This window comes from Pelecanus crispus, chromosome 1, assembly GCF_030463565.1.
Source record: "Pelecanus crispus isolate bPelCri1 chromosome 1, bPelCri1.pri, whole genome shotgun sequence".
Taxonomy (NCBI): Eukaryota; Metazoa; Chordata; class Aves; order Pelecaniformes; family Pelecanidae; genus Pelecanus; species Pelecanus crispus.
This window is the reverse complement of record NC_134643.1, coordinates 15620923-15639724: the sequence shown is the minus strand read 5'-3', so window position 1 is coordinate 15639724 and position 18802 is coordinate 15620923. Positions and strand designations below refer to the sequence as shown.

Below are 18802 nucleotides of genomic sequence, written 5' to 3'. Positions count from 1 at the left end.
CACACAGGAGCTGAAGATGTGTTTTCCTTACAGCATTTCAAGAACAGGTTCTGCATAATTTCCCCTTTTAGAGCAGTGATGGTATTCAAGTTTAAGAATCTTTCTGGAAACCTTGCCCTTTCAGGGGCATACAAACAGTTTTTTCCCTGAACTTAGCAGCAGGAGCTGAACCTATAAAAGAACTCTGAAGTCTCAACTGTCTCCATTTTTTATTTTGCATTTGTTAGTTGCCATATGCCCGTGTGTCTGAAGAAGTTTGTGAGAGGTTTTCCTCCCCCGTTCAGTTCCTCTTTCTCACTTCCACTTTGCCTCTGTCTCCCATATTTGGTTATTTCTATTGGTTTGATTATTTGGGGGGGTGGGGTGGCTTGTATTGCTGTTCCGTGCATTTTCACAGTTAGTAGTTTTCACAGTAATCTCATCAGACTTAGGCATTGACAGTATCCTTCTGAGAGATGCTTAGGAAGAGGTCCATGCTGGAGATGCTTTTTCTGTTGTGGTGTGCTTTTTGCCGTAGGCACTTCTTCATGCCTCCAGTCCTGGCAATCAAACTACCTTGTTTCACAACGAAGGAAACATGAATATTTGACTATTTAAAATCTATTTATATACCTGCTCAGTCAGCTGACTACATACATTTAATCTGTGACAACTCTGCAGTCATTTTTAGTCTAGTCTACCCTTGATTTAGTCTAGTCTACCGTTGATTGGCTTAGAGTAGACTTGGTAGTGCAGGTTAATGGTTGGACTGGATGATCTTAAAGGTCTTTTCCAACCTAAACGATTCTATGATTCTATGATTTAATGTTTTCTGTCCACTCTTTACTGATTCAGACTTTCCTTTCTGACTTTCATTAACTCTCCTCCAACCACAACAGAGTGAACAGAAATTGATGCTAGCTCCTTCCATTTCCAGATGCTCTAATGGAGACATCAAATGATTTCAGGCAGCAGGTACTTGTAAAGAGTAAAAATTCTGACTTAAAAATAAAAGAAAAAAATCACTGCCTTATATTTGGTTAAGAATATTTTTACATGATTTCTACTACTTTCTGCTTTTATAGAGTTGTTTTTGTAAAAATAAATCTTTAAAATTTTATTTTTTTCTTTCTAGTGAGTACAGCTCCACAACAAAAGCCTGTAAGTATTGTTATATAATTCAAATTAACTATCTTATTTTTTGTGTTTCTGTAGGTATTAGTAGCTATTAGACTGTTGGTAGTCTCTACCCTTTTTAAAAGCTTCCTTTGAATAAAGCTTTTATCTCTCAAAGGACACTTTTCTTTTAATGTCTTTGGCCTTACCAGTTTTAAACATGGTATTTCTCTGATGGAAACTCTCATAGACTTACAATTCTATAGCTATGTCAAAGAAAGTTAAGCATTGCCATTTTCATCTCTTGAGGAATAATCCATTCCATTCAAATCCTGACAAAAAATGGGTGCATGCATTAAATATCACACATTACAGATAGCTTAAGGACTTCAAGGCCTTAATCATCAAGGCCTTAAAGGAGAGGGTTTTTTGAGTTTTGAAAGATCTTTTTGCTGTATACCTCTAGCAAATAACCACTGATAATACAGCTGTTTAGAAATGTCTGGGGTCAAACCTGCTTTCTACATCTGTGTGTACAGAATGTATATAATTTCGATGGGCATACAACATGGATGAAAATTAATAGGATTATCAAATTAACTGTCTGGACTGTCCCATAGCTTCTTTTGAAGGTAACAGGATTTACAGATAAACCTTTGAGAAAATACTATTTCCCTTTGCTCCTTGTACTTTATTTTTTAATTACAGGCAGATTTCTTACTGTGATATCTAAACGATGAATGAAAACTGGATAGATCTCATTTATCAAATAGAAAAAATATGTCAGAATTCCGTTAAAATATAAGAAAGTGTTTCAATCCTAGCTCAGATGTATTAACTTTTATTTTCCTTGTTCTTGTACCTGAGTTTTTTAATCCTTATGTTATATAAAATGTGAAACTTTTTGTAATGGCCATCTGTTGTTTGTGATTCATATGTTTTGGGCCAGAAGTGAATAATAAAAATGCTTTCCTTTCATAGGGAAACAGCTGAACAAGACAGCATTTATTTAAAATCCTTCACCGTTTCCAATCTTTTTGGCTTTCTCATACCATTTTTCTCAGCATACTTTTGCTGGTCCTTACCTGCATTGTACAGAAAGAGAAATCATGTATAAAATTTACATGTAAATAACTAGATAGGATAGTAGACTATCTTCTACATACCATATCATCTGTTAATCTAGATTGAAGTTTATTATTATTGTGCCTAGTCAAGATTATAGGATCACAGGAATTTTACTGTGGCATCTTAGATTTATTTTGCTCTTGTATCTAATAAACAACCATGTAAAACCATGTAAAATTTTGATAGTTTTTTTTCTTCATATAACCCTACATCATTCTTGATTTGAAGTAAAATGGAAAAAACAATATATTTACTACATTAATTGCCATCCAGTATTTTCAGATAAAAAGTAATTATACTGCAAGTGAATTTGCTGTGAGACGTCTTGAGAATAATTGTTTAGGGTTTTTTTGTTTTCTTTTGTTTGTATTAATATTTCAGGTTGGAAAAATATCCAAAAACAAAAAGAAAAAACTGAAGAAAAAACAGAAGAGACAAGCTGAGCTGTTAGAAAAACGCCTGCAGGAAATAGAAGAACTAGAGCGAGAAGCTGAAAGGAAAAAAATAGAAGAAAATGTAACCTCAGCTGTACCATCAAATGAACAAGAAGATGAGTACCACCCAGAGGTGAAACTAAAAACAGCTGATATAGAAGAGGTAGTAGATGAAGAACCTGGAAATGATGATGGTTAGTATTACCTGCTTTTATTGACCCTGAATTTACTGTTTCAGTGGGGAAAGTAATTGCAGCATTGCATCTGATGCAATGAACAAAGTCTCCAAACTTCCCTAGATCATTAAGTTTCATTTTTTTCCTGTAGTTAAAATTATAACTACAAAGTCTAAAAAGGAAAAGCCAAACCTACTATAGAAGTGAATAAAAACATCAATAGCAATCTAGCTATTAAATCCCACAAAAGAGCACACAGAAAATTCAACAGAACAGTCAGTTGTTCTACCACATTAAGTGGCACAACCAAGTATCTTGGTGAGATAGAGGAAAAATAAGATGAATTTGTATTCTGTAACATAAATGTAGTTACAGTCATCCTTACTTTCCCCTTTTCTTGTTACAATGTTTGTTGTAATGATCTATTCAGGTAATAATAATTGCAGCTTCTTCACTAAAATTTTTAAGATGTCTTCTTGTTTAGTTCCAGTGGTTTGGAGCATAATTGTTATGGTCCAACTCTGTTCTGGCTTCCCTGGTTTTCTTGTCAACTCTCTCCAGTTCTGATAAAAATGTAATTACTGAGACCGTCTGTCATTTGCTTTGGTTTAGTTTTGTTCTGCTCTTACTGCAAATTTTCCTACTTCTATGACGACTCTCTGTTTGACACAGATGGAGTTACGGATTTGTAAAGCTTACTTTCAAGACCTCATATATCTTCCCTTCATAACATTCTTCTGTTCTGAATTCTTCCCTCCTGAACCACTTCCCATTGTTTATTTTTTTCCAACAGCCTTATTAGTTCTTTCTTTCGCCTTTAATGTAGATCTTTAAGGTCTTTGCATATTTCAGTGATACTCAGTGTTTCCTTGTGTGATGTGTCAGAAGTCAAGTAGTTACTGAAGAGTTAAAAATTATGATGCGTAATTTCAAATGATATATTGATGTATGATCTAATGTGTCGCTCACTGAAATTCTTCAGGTGAAGCAGAAGATCAGGATGAAAAAGAAGACACGGAGAAAGAAAACACTGAAAAAGATGATGACGTTGAGCAGGAACTTGTCAACACTGACCCTACAGACCCTAAGTGGATAGAATCCCCCAAAACAAATGGCCATATTGTGAACGGCCCATTCCTATTGGAACAACAGATTGAAGATGAAGATGACGAAGAGGAAGAATGTCCAAATCCAGAGGAGTATAATCTTGATGAGCCAAACGCAAAAAGTGATTACTCTTATAGAAGCTCCTATGAACAGTTTAATGGTGAATTGCCAAACGGACGTCATAAAATTCCTGAGTCACAGTTCTCTGAATTTTCAGCTTCAGTGTTCTCTGGGGCTCTGGAGTCTGTAGCTTGTGGTTCTGCTGTTTCTGAAGGATCAACTGTAACTGAAAGGGAGGAGAGCAGCCCATCTCATGACAGAAGCAGAACAGTTTCAGCTTCAAGCACTGGGGATTTGCCAAAAAGTAAGTATTCGTCTTAGAGGCGTATACCATGCTTGAAGTCTCTTGGAGCTGTAGGTGATGTCTTATGTAGAATGAGCAGTGGGATTAAACCTTATGTATATGTTTTATCTGTGTTCAGTGACACGTGTATGCAGATTTTACTTCTTATGTGTTTTGGGTATTTTGGTGAAAATGCAGTACCAAGCCTTACAGGTAGGCTGTCATACACTTCTTTCAATAACACAAAAGGATCTTTCCATAACAGACAAGAACTCTGTCACACCATTTCCCTGACTTTGATTGAACACTAGGTCTAGCACTTCTCAGTGACGTTGACTTTACCTACAGGTGAAGTGTTTTAAGTGTTTTTAGTTTCTCGGTTGGTGCCAAACCTCCTAATGTCCTGGCCTGCTTCATGCTTAAGTCTGAAGAGTGCCCACTGAAAAGATGGTGCCTGTGTGCCTCTGCAGTCAGGGAAATCTGTGTAGACTGCTCCCAAATGCTCTCTTTCCTAGGTGCTCCCCAGACTTGGGGAGGGAGGTGGGGTATGGGGTCAGATTAACCACGATTAGGTTAGGTAACAGCTACAGCCCACTACTGGGAACCCTTTTTTCATTGCTGACTGATTTCATCTTCTTGGTTTCATCTACGCTGAACACTTTGCTCATTGAATTGTACATCATGTGAATGCAAAATCTCAGTTATGATTGTTTTAAAGTTAGTATTTCATCTTAGAAGACTTTTGGCAAAAAGGCAGAGCAGATATCTAGAAATGAAGAGGCAGCTTTTAAGTGGTTTGGTCCCAAAGCATTCTGGTGAATTTTGACCTCCTAGGACCAGGTTTCAAGGAAAAACAAATGTATTAGTTTTGAATAGCTTTTAGAAATAGAGGGGGGGGGAAAGCACTTGTGAGTTGATGGAAGACTTCTGTCTAGTAGCATGGGTGTGTATTACATTAAAATAAAGAGGCAAATAAGTGCAATAGAAAGGCAGTAGTTAGAGTAAGAAAAAATTGTAGTAGTCTCATTAAAGGCAGTAGCTTAGCTAAGCTTACTTTAAGTAAATTGGATGATTTTTCTTGCATTCAAACCTGGGAGTTTGATAGATGCCACTTGGAACACAATACAAAGGCATTCTTGTTAAATTCAAACAAACCTACCATCTTAAATTTTAATAGGAAATCAGAACTGTCATTTTATCTATCTATCTATCTATCTATCTATCTATTTATTTATGCTGAAGAACTTGTTTTTAAGGATATTGGATAAGTTATTGTAGATTAAATATTTGCATTGACAGGTCAGTCTACACAGGGAAGAGAAAAGGCAGTTTATAGGGGCAAGTAAGCATTATTCTCATAGTTAAAGGGCAGAAGGTGATCATGAGATCATGTAACCTGAATTTGTTTATAACAAGCCAGTAATACACCATCTGTTAAGCCCAGTAACTTTTATGTTTGGCTTAAAACATATTTTCCAAAAAGATACCTGCTCTTGATTTGGACAAATGAAATGATTAAAAATATAGAGTGTGTTGAAACCAGTGTTCCACTGGTCAGTACTCAGAATTGTTTCAGAAGAATTGTAGCAAGTTTGGATTTGTCTGGCTGCAGCTTCTATCTATTACTTTGTGTTTTATCTTTTTTCAGTCATATTCAAAAATTCTGTAATATGCTGTATTTTCATTCATTAATGGTTCTTTTCTGTTTTAAACAGTTCCTCTCTTAACCTTTTATTAAAACTCAGGATGAATTCTTTTTCTCAGTAAGGCATGTTGCCAACCCTCAACTCATTGTGGCTTTTCTGTATTCAGTGTGGGTTTGGACATTTAAATTCTGGCCACCAGAACTCTTCAGATCCAAAACTTTTGCCTGTAAATCCCGTTTATTGAAGACATGGAAGGTGAAATTTTGTTGTCGTTGCGAAGAGCTAGATTTTTGCCATTGAATTAAATAGCTCCAGGGTATTTACACATAGGTTTTATTTAGAGTGCCAGTGGCTAGATTATAAATATGTGGGTACAACTTTAATAAAGGAAATACCAAGAGACTAAATCTGTAAGCGGATAGGAGAAAATGAGATAGCTTAGGAGAAGATCACCAAGCCTGCATCAACATTGTCCCAGAGGAAGTTACTAAATTTAAATAGAGATGTATTGAAAAATAGAACCGAGTGTATTTCTTGGTTTAAGACTTTAGAAGAGCAATTCACACAGTTTATTGCAGTCTGACAGGTAAGGTCATCTGCAGGTAGGCAAGAAATGTGAAATAAAATACAACTGAGTAGAGCTGTATTTCTGGAAAATGTCAAGATCCAGGCTAATAACTCTTCCCGTCCATCTCCTTACACTCTGTACTCCCTTAAACAAGGTACAAGAGGTTCCTAGACACCTGCTAAGCTCTTCCTTTGGGCTGCTGGCAGTGTATAAGCAGAAAGCCTCTACTGCTGTTTCCCTGGGGCGATGTGTAAAATACTCATGCCTCTAGAGAGTAAAGCTGGTTTTGTCATCATGGGAGCAGGTTATCTCCATAGCTGGAGAAACAAACCTGCTTTATTCCTCCTTGATGTTATGTCGTCAGGAGCAATTCACAGACTTCTTGTGCAAAGAAAGAAGAAAGATGGTAAATTCAGCCATAGTTTACTTCTTCCTCAGAAAGAGGAAAAGCTGAATGTTATTAATATTAATGGCATCAATAATAATGTTGGGTTAAACAGTAATAAAACAGATTAAGGTATTTAGAAAGAAGGAAGATAAGAGTTGCAGGCTATTCAGTATTTTTAAATGGTGCTACTTTTTCATTATGACTTTAGTGTGCTTTTCTTATAGAGAAGTAAACTTTATTTGTTCCTCTCTGTCTAGGCATTGCTATATATTATTAACTTGGTCTCATCTTATTTTTTCAGGATACTTGCCTCATTCAGTGCACAGACCGATTTGTGTTCAGTGGATGAGCAGCTATTAAGTTTTTGTCTTTTTCAAGTTTTTACTTTGTGACCAAATGCCCTTAAGATAGATCTATTTATTTCCTCATGACTCTCCTCCTCATTCCAGTGTTTGAATGTTTACTTAAAGTATACTATCATGCTGAGACTGTGAGAAGAGGAGGTGATATTTCTCAGTTTTACAGAACTAGGACACACAAAAGTGAAAATCAGAAATGCTCACTAATTTTGTGCTCAGGCTCAGCTCCTTTGGATGCTTTTTTGAGAGTACTTGCTAAAAAATACGTTCATTTTGACTTCAGTTGTGAATGATCCGCGTTTTTCAAATTCAGAATCTAAGGTCTCATATTCATCTCTTGGAAAATACAGCACATAAACTTCATGAGTTCCTGAGAAAAACACAAAAGTGTAGCCACTTGCCTATCACCTTGTCAGGTCCCTCTGTTAGAAGAAGGTTGAAGAACGCTGTTTTCTAATGTCATATTCAGATGTCTTACTGATGAGGCTTTTTTCCCCCTTCATTCTGCTTTATTTACTGAAGTCCTTCACCTTCAACAAGATGTGTGGGAAGGATTTATCTAGCACTATCTTTTTTTTTTTTCCCCCGGGCTACTGAATTGAGAAAGGTCCTGTTATTTCTTGAATAATGCATGTGATTGTGTTTAAAAAAAAAAAAAAAAAAAAATTAGACTGTACTACACAGCATGCTCATAAGGGAAGACTTTAATAGTAAGCTTACTAGTTCCTTCTTTTAAGTGCTGGATTGCAGCCTTATTCTCTCAGTGTATTTTATGTTTATGCCCTATATTGGTGCTTTTTTAAAACTTGAGTCTCAAACTCCATTGCAGCTTTTTTAGAGGACTGTTCTGTGGAGGTGACTGCCCCTGCTGTCTTCTGCTGTTCAGTCCTGTCTTTTCTGTCTGTCTGTCCTGCGGTGGATCCTGCCACTTTCTTTTCCGATTGGCCAGTGTTTCAGTGCCCTGATGGCCCATTCAGGCTTGCTGTCCCAGCTGTTGAAGATCCTCATCTGATTTCAGCCACTCCTAAGTCACCATTAGACATCATGTATTTTTATTCCTTGTCCCATGTCTGGTGTATTTTCCTCTTCCAAGTCTTATGCCACTTTAACAGCTCATTATATCCCCACTGGAGTCCCAGGTGCCTTTTGGATCTAGTACCTCTTTCTTACCTTACCACTAGTAGCTTTGGGACAAGGAAACAGGCGAATCCTCTGCTGCTATGTGATTTGTGATATCTGGTTCTGTCTTCCACATTCAGGTCAATCTGCTTTCTTTCCAGTGCGATTTAGGAGGTAGCGGGTGATATGTCAAAAGAAAGAAAAGCAGCAGCTCTCCGGTGTCATATGTTAGTGTCGTCAATGTCCCAAGAGCCTCTAAAGATTGCATTAATTGATTGAATTAATTAGATTAAAGGTCTGCCTTTTTAGTCTGGATCATACTCAATGCAAATAGGACCTCCAGAGAACTTTGATTGAATGCTGAATTATCTGTGAAATGGGTGACAGTCCCTTAGGCTCTCAAATTAGCCAGGTTTTAGTAAGTCTTCTTCCCCTTGGGACAGATTTTTTTTTTTTTTTTTAAAAAAAAAGGAAAAAAAAATCCAGCCAAATTTTATTTGCTTTAGCCAAGAATGGAAGTGCAGAATTTATTTTCTCAACCAAACTGTTCCAAGAATGTATCTTTCATGTGGAGTTCTTGGAGTTTGAATTTTAACATTTTCTGTCTGAATCTATTCTTGGAAACATATGCACTGCTTTTGCTTAGAAGTTCCTCTGGATATTCTAGTAATAGTCATTTGGCAGTTAAAGAATGCAAAATATTTGCACTTGAAATGTAAGGTAAGAATTCCTATTTATGTTGCTTTAATTTCTCATAATATTCAGCAAATGATTTTGATGTCTTCAATGTATTACAAAACTGGATAAAGTGTCAAGGCAAAACTGCTTAGAGATAATGAATAGTATGTTCAAAATACTAACTATCCTGCATTTTGCTTGTGTTAGCGAAAACTCGTGCTGCTGACTTACTGGTGAATCCGCTGGACCCAAGAAATGCAGATAAAATTAGAGTTAAAATTGCTGACCTGGGGAATGCCTGCTGGGTGGTAAGTATAACTACATCATTTTAGCTATTTAGCCTTCACTATTTAGAACAGGCCTTTTTATTGTTCGTTTTTTTTCCATTAATGTGGTTCTTTCTATTTCAGCATAAACACTTCACAGAAGACATCCAGACAAGACAATATAGATCCATAGAGGTTTTAATAGGAGCAGGTTACAGTACACCTGCTGATATCTGGAGTACAGCATGTATGGTAAGAAAAATACAATGTGTATTTTACAAGACTAAACCTTCTAAAACCAGTTGTTTATTTAGTAAGAAAACCCGATGAGGATGGTTCTGACATTTTGACACAAATATATTATTGTAAATTATGTCATATCAGATAACTACTGATGATTTTTCCCCTTTATTTCAATTCCTCAAGCATTCTTAATCAAAAGGAAGTATTTTGGAAAACATTTCTAATTTTCATTTGATGCATTTTAAACTTGAAGTCAAACATACGCAAGTTTGGAGGGAAATACATGTGTATTTTAAATGTCAAAGTCTAACTGAAATAGTACAACTGCATGTTTCCTTCCTGTCTTAGAATCTATGCAACTGTTTGCTGTGTTTCCATTCCTTTTTCTTGCATAAAGTAGCAAAACAGTGAAATACTTCAAATTCTTGCCAAGTGCAGTGAAAACATTCATCAGATTAGGCTTGCAAATCACAGCTTTAGATTCTAAACTTTGAAGAGAAAGAATTTAGTTTATTAGTAAAATATGTGATAACATTCTGTAGAATTAGTTTTAACACAGTAAAACTGAAATATTTTTAGAAATTTTTGAAGAGCAGAAAAAATAAAAACTTAATCATTCAACTTTCTGAAATACTTATTCTGTTTGTAGTATCTCTCTGAGGACAAATAAGCTATATGCATCTTCTCATTAAAGATAGTTTTGGAAATACATTTAGAAATATCTTTGTCTATTTTAAAAGTGAAAACTTATTCAAATCTTTATATTTTACAAACACATGTCTGAAAAGAGTAAGTGTGTGAGGAGGAGGAGAAGACTCAAATACTAGACACAGTTTGCAGGCGTGGGTGATGAGAATTGCAGAGCTCAGAGGGAGAGGAGGAGGATTGAAAGGAACATAAAATCCTACAGATATTATAAGCTCAGCAAGCCATGTGTTGGAAGTAACTAACCCATAAGTAAAATTCCAAGTATATTTTCTCTGGAATTTAATACTAGCTTTTGCTTTAGTACACAGAAAAGAACATCCATTTCCAAATTTATTTTTCCATTTGGGGGCAAAATGTAGAATTTTTCTATTACATTGAAAAAAAAAGCATAGAAAATATTCCACAGTTTTGATCCTTAATTCTTCGAGTGATTCTTCTCTTAACTAACTGCAAAATTACTAGAAAGACTTTTCATTCCTTTTACCTGACATTTTGTAAATGTCAGTTGAATTTGATACCTTTTTATGGTATTGAGTACCCTATATTCGTCTTCCTTCAAGATTGTACCTACCCCCTGGTAATTTTATATACAGTCTTGTAGCTAAAGCCACATAAAAAAGGGTGAAGTCTATCTAGGATTGTGTTTAAAGAAAGTGGGGTACTTAATAGCAGTATCACACCAGGGAATATAATATTCTTACAGTACTTGAGGTCTTCCAGCCCCTTACACTTTAGTTCTTTTCCATGTTACATAAGCGTTACTGCTTTCTTTAGGCGAGTCCTTTCTCAAACTCAAGGGAAAAACAAAGCCTTAAGAATCTCTGCCACTAGGGGTATCTTAATTCAGATTCACAATTATTTATGAAATTTCAGTATTTTAATGAGAGAATTATACTTCTGCTTTTTTGTTATGTAAGCTTTAAAGATAGTAAAGCATTTGAGGCAGAAATACTGGAATTCTGTCTTCTGTCAGACTTTGGTTTTTTGCCCTTAAAAAATGCTGTAGAAATTTTATAATCTTACAGCACTGACATACAGTTGTTGAATTCGGTGGTCATCATTGTACAGTCATGTAAAAAATAGAGATCAGTCTCTCAAGCTCACCCCAAAAATTCATCACTTCAAAACCCCTCAGGATCTGCTTTCATTCCTGTATGGCTGAGAAAACGGGTCAGAGCGCTGTTGAGTGCTGATCCTGTGCCAGATGGAAAACAGCTTTGAGGTAGGGATTGACTTGAAGACCTTAACAGCTCTTTCTGCAGGGGACTTGTAAGAGAGATTAATGGGCAGGGAAACATTCCTGATATGGAACTGCAAATTCCCAATTAACATATTTAGGCTGTCTTTGGAAATTATGATTTGATTCTCTCCAATCCCTAAAGCAGCCAAGAACTGTGAAGTACCGAAGTGTTTTAATGCCATTGTAGTTCCACTTGCTTTCTCAAGTTTGGATTCCTTGTTCTACCTAGATGTGCTTCAGAAAATGCCCTTCTAGGTTACTTAGCTCTTGTTTCATGTTTAATTCTCTTTATTCCATAATGTTTACTGTTACATCTGTTTTCAAAAGGATTGTCTGCTGGAGCAGGAGCTGGAGGTGGTGTTTATTTTCAGCCAAAATATGGCTCAGATACCCTGTTAGCCATGTTGGCCAAGTCTCTCAAAGGAGAGCAAAGAGTCTTCTTTGTCACATTGCTTTGCTTGTACAACAAGTCCAAAGTCATTAAGGACATTTTTTGGAAGCAGTACTATGCAAAATGAGTGGTCCAGCAGTATTCCCATGACTTCTTTTCTTGGCAAGTTTCCATCCTTCCATACTTTGTCCAGTGCGACAGTACCAAGTGCACATGAAGTGGTGTCCTACAGCTGACCCTGTATTGATTGCATATCGTATTTTTCATTTCCTGCTTTTTTAAAATTAAAACAAAAAAAGGTTGTCAATTAAGGAGTAGCTATATGTTAAGTGACCTAAGTTTGAGGTTGTGTTCAGGTTAGGTTAATTGCTCTGATCATATCCACCTGTCAGAAATTCTACATTTGTGAATGGGTAGGAAAGGTGCTGTGTGGCTTTGCAGTGGGAGCCACATGATGTAATTACAGATCCTGTCCTTCATTCTGATTATGGTTTTGATTTTGGATGAGCTTTCTTGTCTCAATTTATCTACTGAATGATAATGCACATACTGCAAAAGTGTGTGCCTAATATGAATGATGTGAATTAATGTGAATGCAAAATGTAGTAAGGTAGTATCAAAGCACAGATGAGATGTTATGCTTTTAAAGCCCTTGCTCACAACTGAGTCACTGAGCTAGTTCTCTGAACCGGCACTGAAAGAGGGTTCAAAATATTTTGACCTCATTTGGGAGGAATTGCGTGCAAATATATCTTGTAGATCTTGTACCCACGACCTTAAAATTGGAGATTTCTGACCAGTGTTCTCACAGAGACTGGTCCAGGTGTGCTCTTCACTCTTCCATCTGCGTAGCTCTTGCTGACAGAAGACCTGCTGCTTTGAAGTCATGGTCAGGTTCCCCATCTCAATGGGCACTGTTAAGTTTCACAACACGGCAGCCAAACTCTCCTCAATGATCTTGCTCACAAGCAGTCCAGAACACTCTGCTTAGTAGTAAACAGCACACGCGAAGACGGCTTAGCTTGCAAAATAGAAAAGACTCTGTTACATATTCACTACTGTGTCAGATACTCTAGATAATGTCTCCATTTAAAAAAAAAGACAATAAAAACAGGCCTTTCTTTGACTTAGTTTAGGGTCCATAGAATTTCCATGTCAGAGGTCGACCTCCAGATGTGTACATAAAACACCTCAGTCTTTTCATGTGTCCTGGCTAGTAGATTTTATGGAGGACTACTTGGAATGCATGGGACCACGATTCATCTGAGGTCTTAACTTGGTCTTGTGCTTTATGGATCTCCATTTGAGCCTAAGGTGTTTCGTTGCCTTTTGCTTGCTAATGAAATAATCTTGCTCACTGGCAATAGCATTGACTATGAGAGTAGCAGAGCTACTGGTGCTTGTATTTATGGCATAAAGTGTTAAGTCAAGCACAGTGGTTTGTGTTGTATCACAGCAGCAGGTCTGTCTTTTTTCATCGTGAGATTCGCTCATCAATTTTACTTAGTCTTTAGTAATGAGGATGGAGATGATGGTGATGTTTTTAAGCAAAAGCCTGTGATAACTGTGCCTGGAGTATGCAAAGTATCTGTGTTCATGTGTGCACAGCAACTTTCAGAATACCCTGCTTAGGAATCTGGCTTTTAGGGCATGGTGTGTTGTGTCTACGTGGAGTGCTCTCCTTACCAGGGCTCTGCTAATATGGATTGGCTTTGTCTAGCCATCAACTCCATGGTTTTGATGGAGCTTTGATGCAGCAAGAATAGTCCTATTTTATTTGTATTATCTTTAGTATGGGAGTAGCCAGAGATTCTGATCAGGATTACTTGTGCTGGAAGTGTACATAAACAGAGCCATGTAAGGACTCCGCCCAAATAGCATGTAATGTAAGAGAAACAGCGCAAACTCAGTGCTAATAACCTTACAGTTCTGTTTCTTTTGGTGTTATGTCAGTGAATAAGTAGCATTGTAAGCCAGCAGCCTGTGAGCTGAATCTTCTAATTTTAGATGATTCGGCATGGCCCAGTTCTTGTGCCCCCAAACAGGAAAAGTACCTCTTCAAATTAGATTTAAAGGATGAGAGGGAGTATCCTCAGGCCAGTACCAGTCCTCTGCTCAGGTGATCTGAGTCTCAGAGTCTTTAAGAAAAAGAAAAGAAAAAAAAAAGGCAGGGGGAAAAAGAGGATGATGCATATCTTTGGAGGCTTATAATCACTGAATGCACGATGTGCTGTGAAGCTAATGAAACAAGTTAGGTGCCAGTGGGCTTTTCCAGACTGTGACAGTTGTTGGCTTGTTCCGTGCTCAGCAAAGAATGCAACAAAGTGTAACTTAAATTTTTTTCCCAGGCTTCGGTGACCTAGGTCTGAGTGATTCTTGCTATCGTTTGCTGGACATTTATATGTTTTGCTAAGGAAATCACACAGTGCCCTTTCTTTTTCTTTTAACAATGTGGCCTATTTAAGTCAGATACGCAGCTGCTCTCGTGGAAAGCTAGACGCTGGGAGTCACTCTCCACATCTATTACATTCTAGAAAATTCTGTGTTCCCTTGCTGTACTAAACCCTATTTTAATTATGCCAACAGGGAGGTGCATCTCTCAATTCTCACCCAAAAAAAGGAACAGATTTGGAGCCAGCAGTGCCTTTGACAGGATTGAAACCACCCTTGATTATTTAATTTTATCAGGCTGAATTTCCACGTTTGCAGTATTGAGAGGGTTGCTTTCTGTGGAACAGAAACTGAACAGGCGCTGCATGATTTAGCATTTCCTAAATCTCAAAAGCCATGGAACACAGTACTCCGCTGCTGCTGCCAGGAAATCCTGGCAAGATAAGGGAGTTAATACTGGCAGAGGGCATCTCTTTATATTGCTCCTGGAAATGACTGCAAGCACCACGATTCCACTGCTTTTCATTGTTTATGCTCTTTGGATTGGAGACAGGAAAAGCACCTGAAATGATGAGTCTTATCATCTGACTTTTGTTGTTCATCATGTACAGTCTTGTTTGAGCTGTGGGGAGGAGATGACTGTGTCACAAGCTAGGACATTAACAAGACTATGTTTTTAACACTTATCTGAGGTGGTGCTTGTGGTGAGTTGTGATTCCTGAAGTATCTTCTTTTTATAAAAAGAACTAGCAAATAGATCATAGTTGTAGATCGGCAGGAAGTCACAGAAGGAGAAAATTGTACTTGGTGTTTTATCTACCCAAAGAGAATACAAATGAGGAAAGAAAATACTACCAGGGTGAGAGGGAAAGGGGGCAGGCAAACAGCTTTCAAAATGAGGGAGATGCAAGGCAAGCAAACTTACAGGTGTGTTTTTTATTATGAGCATTTCTATTCATGTGAGAGAACTTGGAGGGACAGAATGAAGAATGAGCAGAAAATAATAACTTACGATGTTAAAATTACACCTGCATGTAAGTGCTTGTAGTTCAGCCCCCAATTTACTGTTTTGCATGATGTCCTCTAACGTGGGGTGGAGAGGGCACTGTCCTTAACTACTCTTTCTGTGTTGTAAGTGGGGAAAAAATGATCACGTCTCCATGGGGTCATGAGTATCATCATGCTAGTATGTGCGAGTGGCACACACCAAAGGTGTGATGACCAACCTCAGTCTGCACAGAAGCAGTTTTTTGAGGAAAAATGGAAAATCAAAAATCTGGTTGAGAGAAGAGAAAATCTTCAAGTCACTATGCACATATTTTTCAGTAGGCAGATACAGTACAAAATGCTGCTGTTAATCACTGTGCACCCTTTTTGAAGATGGTGGGTGGACAACCTGAAAAGAAAATGATTTTCCAAAGAAACTGACTTTCCAAAGCAACCACTCAGCATGTGCATGATTCCGAGATCAGAGTACCGCAAATAATAGAAACCTGTTTCCTTTTCAAGCATCCCATGCATGTCTGTGTTTTGTATATCTGGCCTTTCTTACCACGCACTAACCATGCAAAATGCCTTTTATATTCTTTCCATTGCCCGGCTCTTCAGAGAGAGATGTCCATGGGAGAATGAACTGGTGTGTGTATCTCAAAAAGTTTTTTGCTCTTCTTTCCATGCTCCCACGTCCCTGTGGAACAGCATTCTTAAAACTAAGCCTATTTTTAAAGCAGTTACAATCTTCTCATTCACATCTCTTCATTTCAGCTGGGACAGAGAAACTCTGGCCAAGAGCTGGATCTCGTCTGTTAAAATAATAATTCTGGCCTATAGCTTGTCCTTTTTCAGCTGGGGCTTCATAAGAGGAATTCAGGGAGTCTGCAGTCCAAGTGAATTGTTCTTCCAGTCCTCTCCCAGACAGCTTTCCCTAGGCATGCATCCATTTTCAATCACCAGATTGAGTACACAGCTGTCACACAGTAGAAATGTAGCTATTTCCAACTGTGTGATTAGACATGGATCCATAATATATGGTAGCGATGCCAACACTTTAGTATTGTGGTAGGTTCATATCCAGTCACGTGGCAGGAAAGGAATCATAGCCTCCAGAGCCTACAAAAGCAGCAGTGTGACCATTTATATGAAAGGTTCTCCATCTGCAGATGGAGAAAAGCAGTCTAGACTGTTTTTCTGTAATAACCTTAGGAAAGTGGTAAGTAGCGATTGCCAGTACAGTCAGTAAGGATGGATGATTGCCTTAGGCTTTTGTGCCATATGTTGAGTGTGCTGTATCTCATTTGTTATCTTCATATAATAATTGAAATGCTGATTTCTGTTGAGGTAAATGTCAACATTAAGTAAAAAAGATGATGGTAATTCAAAGTCGGAGTTTGTGTCAAGAAACTAGTTTTTATGAATTAGTACTTTCAAAGGGAAAGTAAGTAAGTAAATATGTTTAATCTGTATTTGTAGCATCATAGAAGTAATAGCCAAATTTAGGTTGAAAGGGATCTCTAGTAGCCCACCTCCTGCTTGAACTAGGGTTGACGTCCAGGCTAGATGAGGTTACCCAGAGCCTCATCCAGTTGAGGTGTACATACCTGTCAGGATGGCATTTCCACAGCCTTTCTGAGCAGCCTGTCCCAGTGCTCAGCCAGTCTTGCTGAAGAATTTTTTTCCTCGTATCCGGTTGGAATTTCCCATCTTGCTGCTCATGTTTGTTCTGTCTTGTCCTTCCACTGAGAAGAGCATATCTTGGTCTTCTCTGTTACTGCTTTTCAGGGAGTAGAGTGCAGCAATTAAATCCCCTCTTCTCCTTCCCTTCTCCAACCTGAACAAGCACAGCCCCACCAGCCTCTCCTGCTGCATCCTCTGCTCAGCCCCCTGACATCTTAGAGGTCCTCCCTGGTCTTTCTCCAGTTTGGCAGGATCTCTCTCATACTGGTGGCCCCAAGCTGGTCACAGGTCTGCAGATGCAGATGTGAGTGCTGAGGAGAGGGGAAGTCACTTCCCACCGAGGGCTGGTAACACGCTGCTTGTCCAGCCCGGTACGTGGTCAGCCTGCGTTACCATGAGGGTGCACTGCTGACCAGCTTGCTGTCAGGGTCTCCACAGAGTGTCAGCAACTCACAAATTGGTTTTATGTACCTACAGGTGGGTGCAAAGTGTTGGTAAGTACTGAAGAGTGCTCAGGAGGTCCAAAGCAGCACTGCATTGCCAAAACTGTAGTTCTGAGTACCAGCAGCAGAGCGCCCTTCTTTCGGTGGCACTGGCTCAGTAATGGGACTGCACGTGCTTTCTGGTGCACCGCACCTTTGGACATGAGCTTAAAGAGCAGAACTCTGATGCAATCAAGAGGTGTCGTTGTCCTTCTTATGGCTATTTACCTGCTTATTAATGCATTTTTAATGCTGATTCTTTTACTTTATGGTAAAAACCTAGGTCAAGGATTTATTCCTTTTTAAATGAGGCCAAATGAATTTATTTTATCGTGTGCCGTGTAGCCAGTTGATCCTACAAGTATCTAGGAACCTATTAGCAGCTTGCTACAGATGAACCTGTGAGACATTGTCCTGCCTGAATTCTGAGAAGTATTATTACAGATATTTATTGTAGCATCCAAAAGGCAAGGCTGTCTCTGGACTGTCCCGGTGTGCATCTGAGTCAGAAATTTCTTCATTTTCAGTGCAGAGTCCTTTAGGGAGAGTCAGGAAATCAAATGTCTGAGACACTGCGGCTCCCATGCTGGGCTTGGAGTCAAAGGGAAAAAGAAGCATCATCATCATTTTGAAAAGCTTTAGTTTCTCTTCAGCGAAAGAGTGGTATAAATATCCCAGATCTATGAGAGCTTGCAGCTCTTATTATATACAAACAGATCTAAAATTCAGTGTATTGCAGTGGTGTGCTTGCTTCTTGTGCTTCTCTATGAACAGTTTTTACAGTTTTTTCCAATTTTAATCTTTCTAGTCCCACACAGACATATTGAGCTATTAATACTTCATTTTTTGGGACAGAAGCTGTATTGTTTTGGAGTCTACCTTTGTGGCTAAATTCAACTACATTTCTGTTGTTCTCCAGGAATCTGTGTTAAATAGTGACGAGTTTCTTAATGTCCTCAGAAACCAGCTCTGTCAGCATGTGTTCTCCTAGGAAGGCTGGTCGGCTCTTCCAATGAATATATTCCCATGAGATAGAGAGGAGACACTTAGGGCTTCCCAGTCTCATCTCAAGAGAATAACAACATTCTCCATGTTGTGTTTAAAGATCCTTACCAGTGATGTGTTCTGGCTACTCTAAAAATTTATTCAGTTTAAATACTGGTAATTTCTGAAGTCCTTTAAATTTTTTTAAGCTGTAAAATGAAAACGCTCAATCTTGAGCTTGAGAATAGAATACAAAAAAAGAGTGAGTGTTTATTAGTGATAGTGACTTTAGAAATTAAATGCCCATTCATAAGATCAACAGAAATGTCAACAAGGGGCATTCTTGCTTTCTTGGCTGCTGTGTATGATTGCAATGAATTATT

At 38.0% G+C, this 18802-nt stretch overlaps 1 protein-coding gene across 2 annotated transcripts in view; it reads left to right on the top strand.

Moving 5' to 3' along the window:
- SRPK2 (SRSF protein kinase 2) overlaps positions 1-18802 on the top strand; it is a 156783-nt gene that overhangs the window by 128236 nt on the left and 9745 nt on the right. For both annotated transcript variants that reach the window (XM_075712671.1, XM_075712663.1), the window contains exons 9-13: positions 1115-1140; positions 2605-2851; positions 3816-4304; positions 9249-9349; positions 9452-9559. In XM_075712671.1, coding sequence (XP_075568786.1) covers positions 1115-1140; positions 2605-2851; positions 3816-4304; positions 9249-9349; positions 9452-9559 — 971 coding nt within the window. The remainder of the gene's footprint in view (positions 1-1114; positions 1141-2604; positions 2852-3815; positions 4305-9248; positions 9350-9451; positions 9560-18802) is intronic.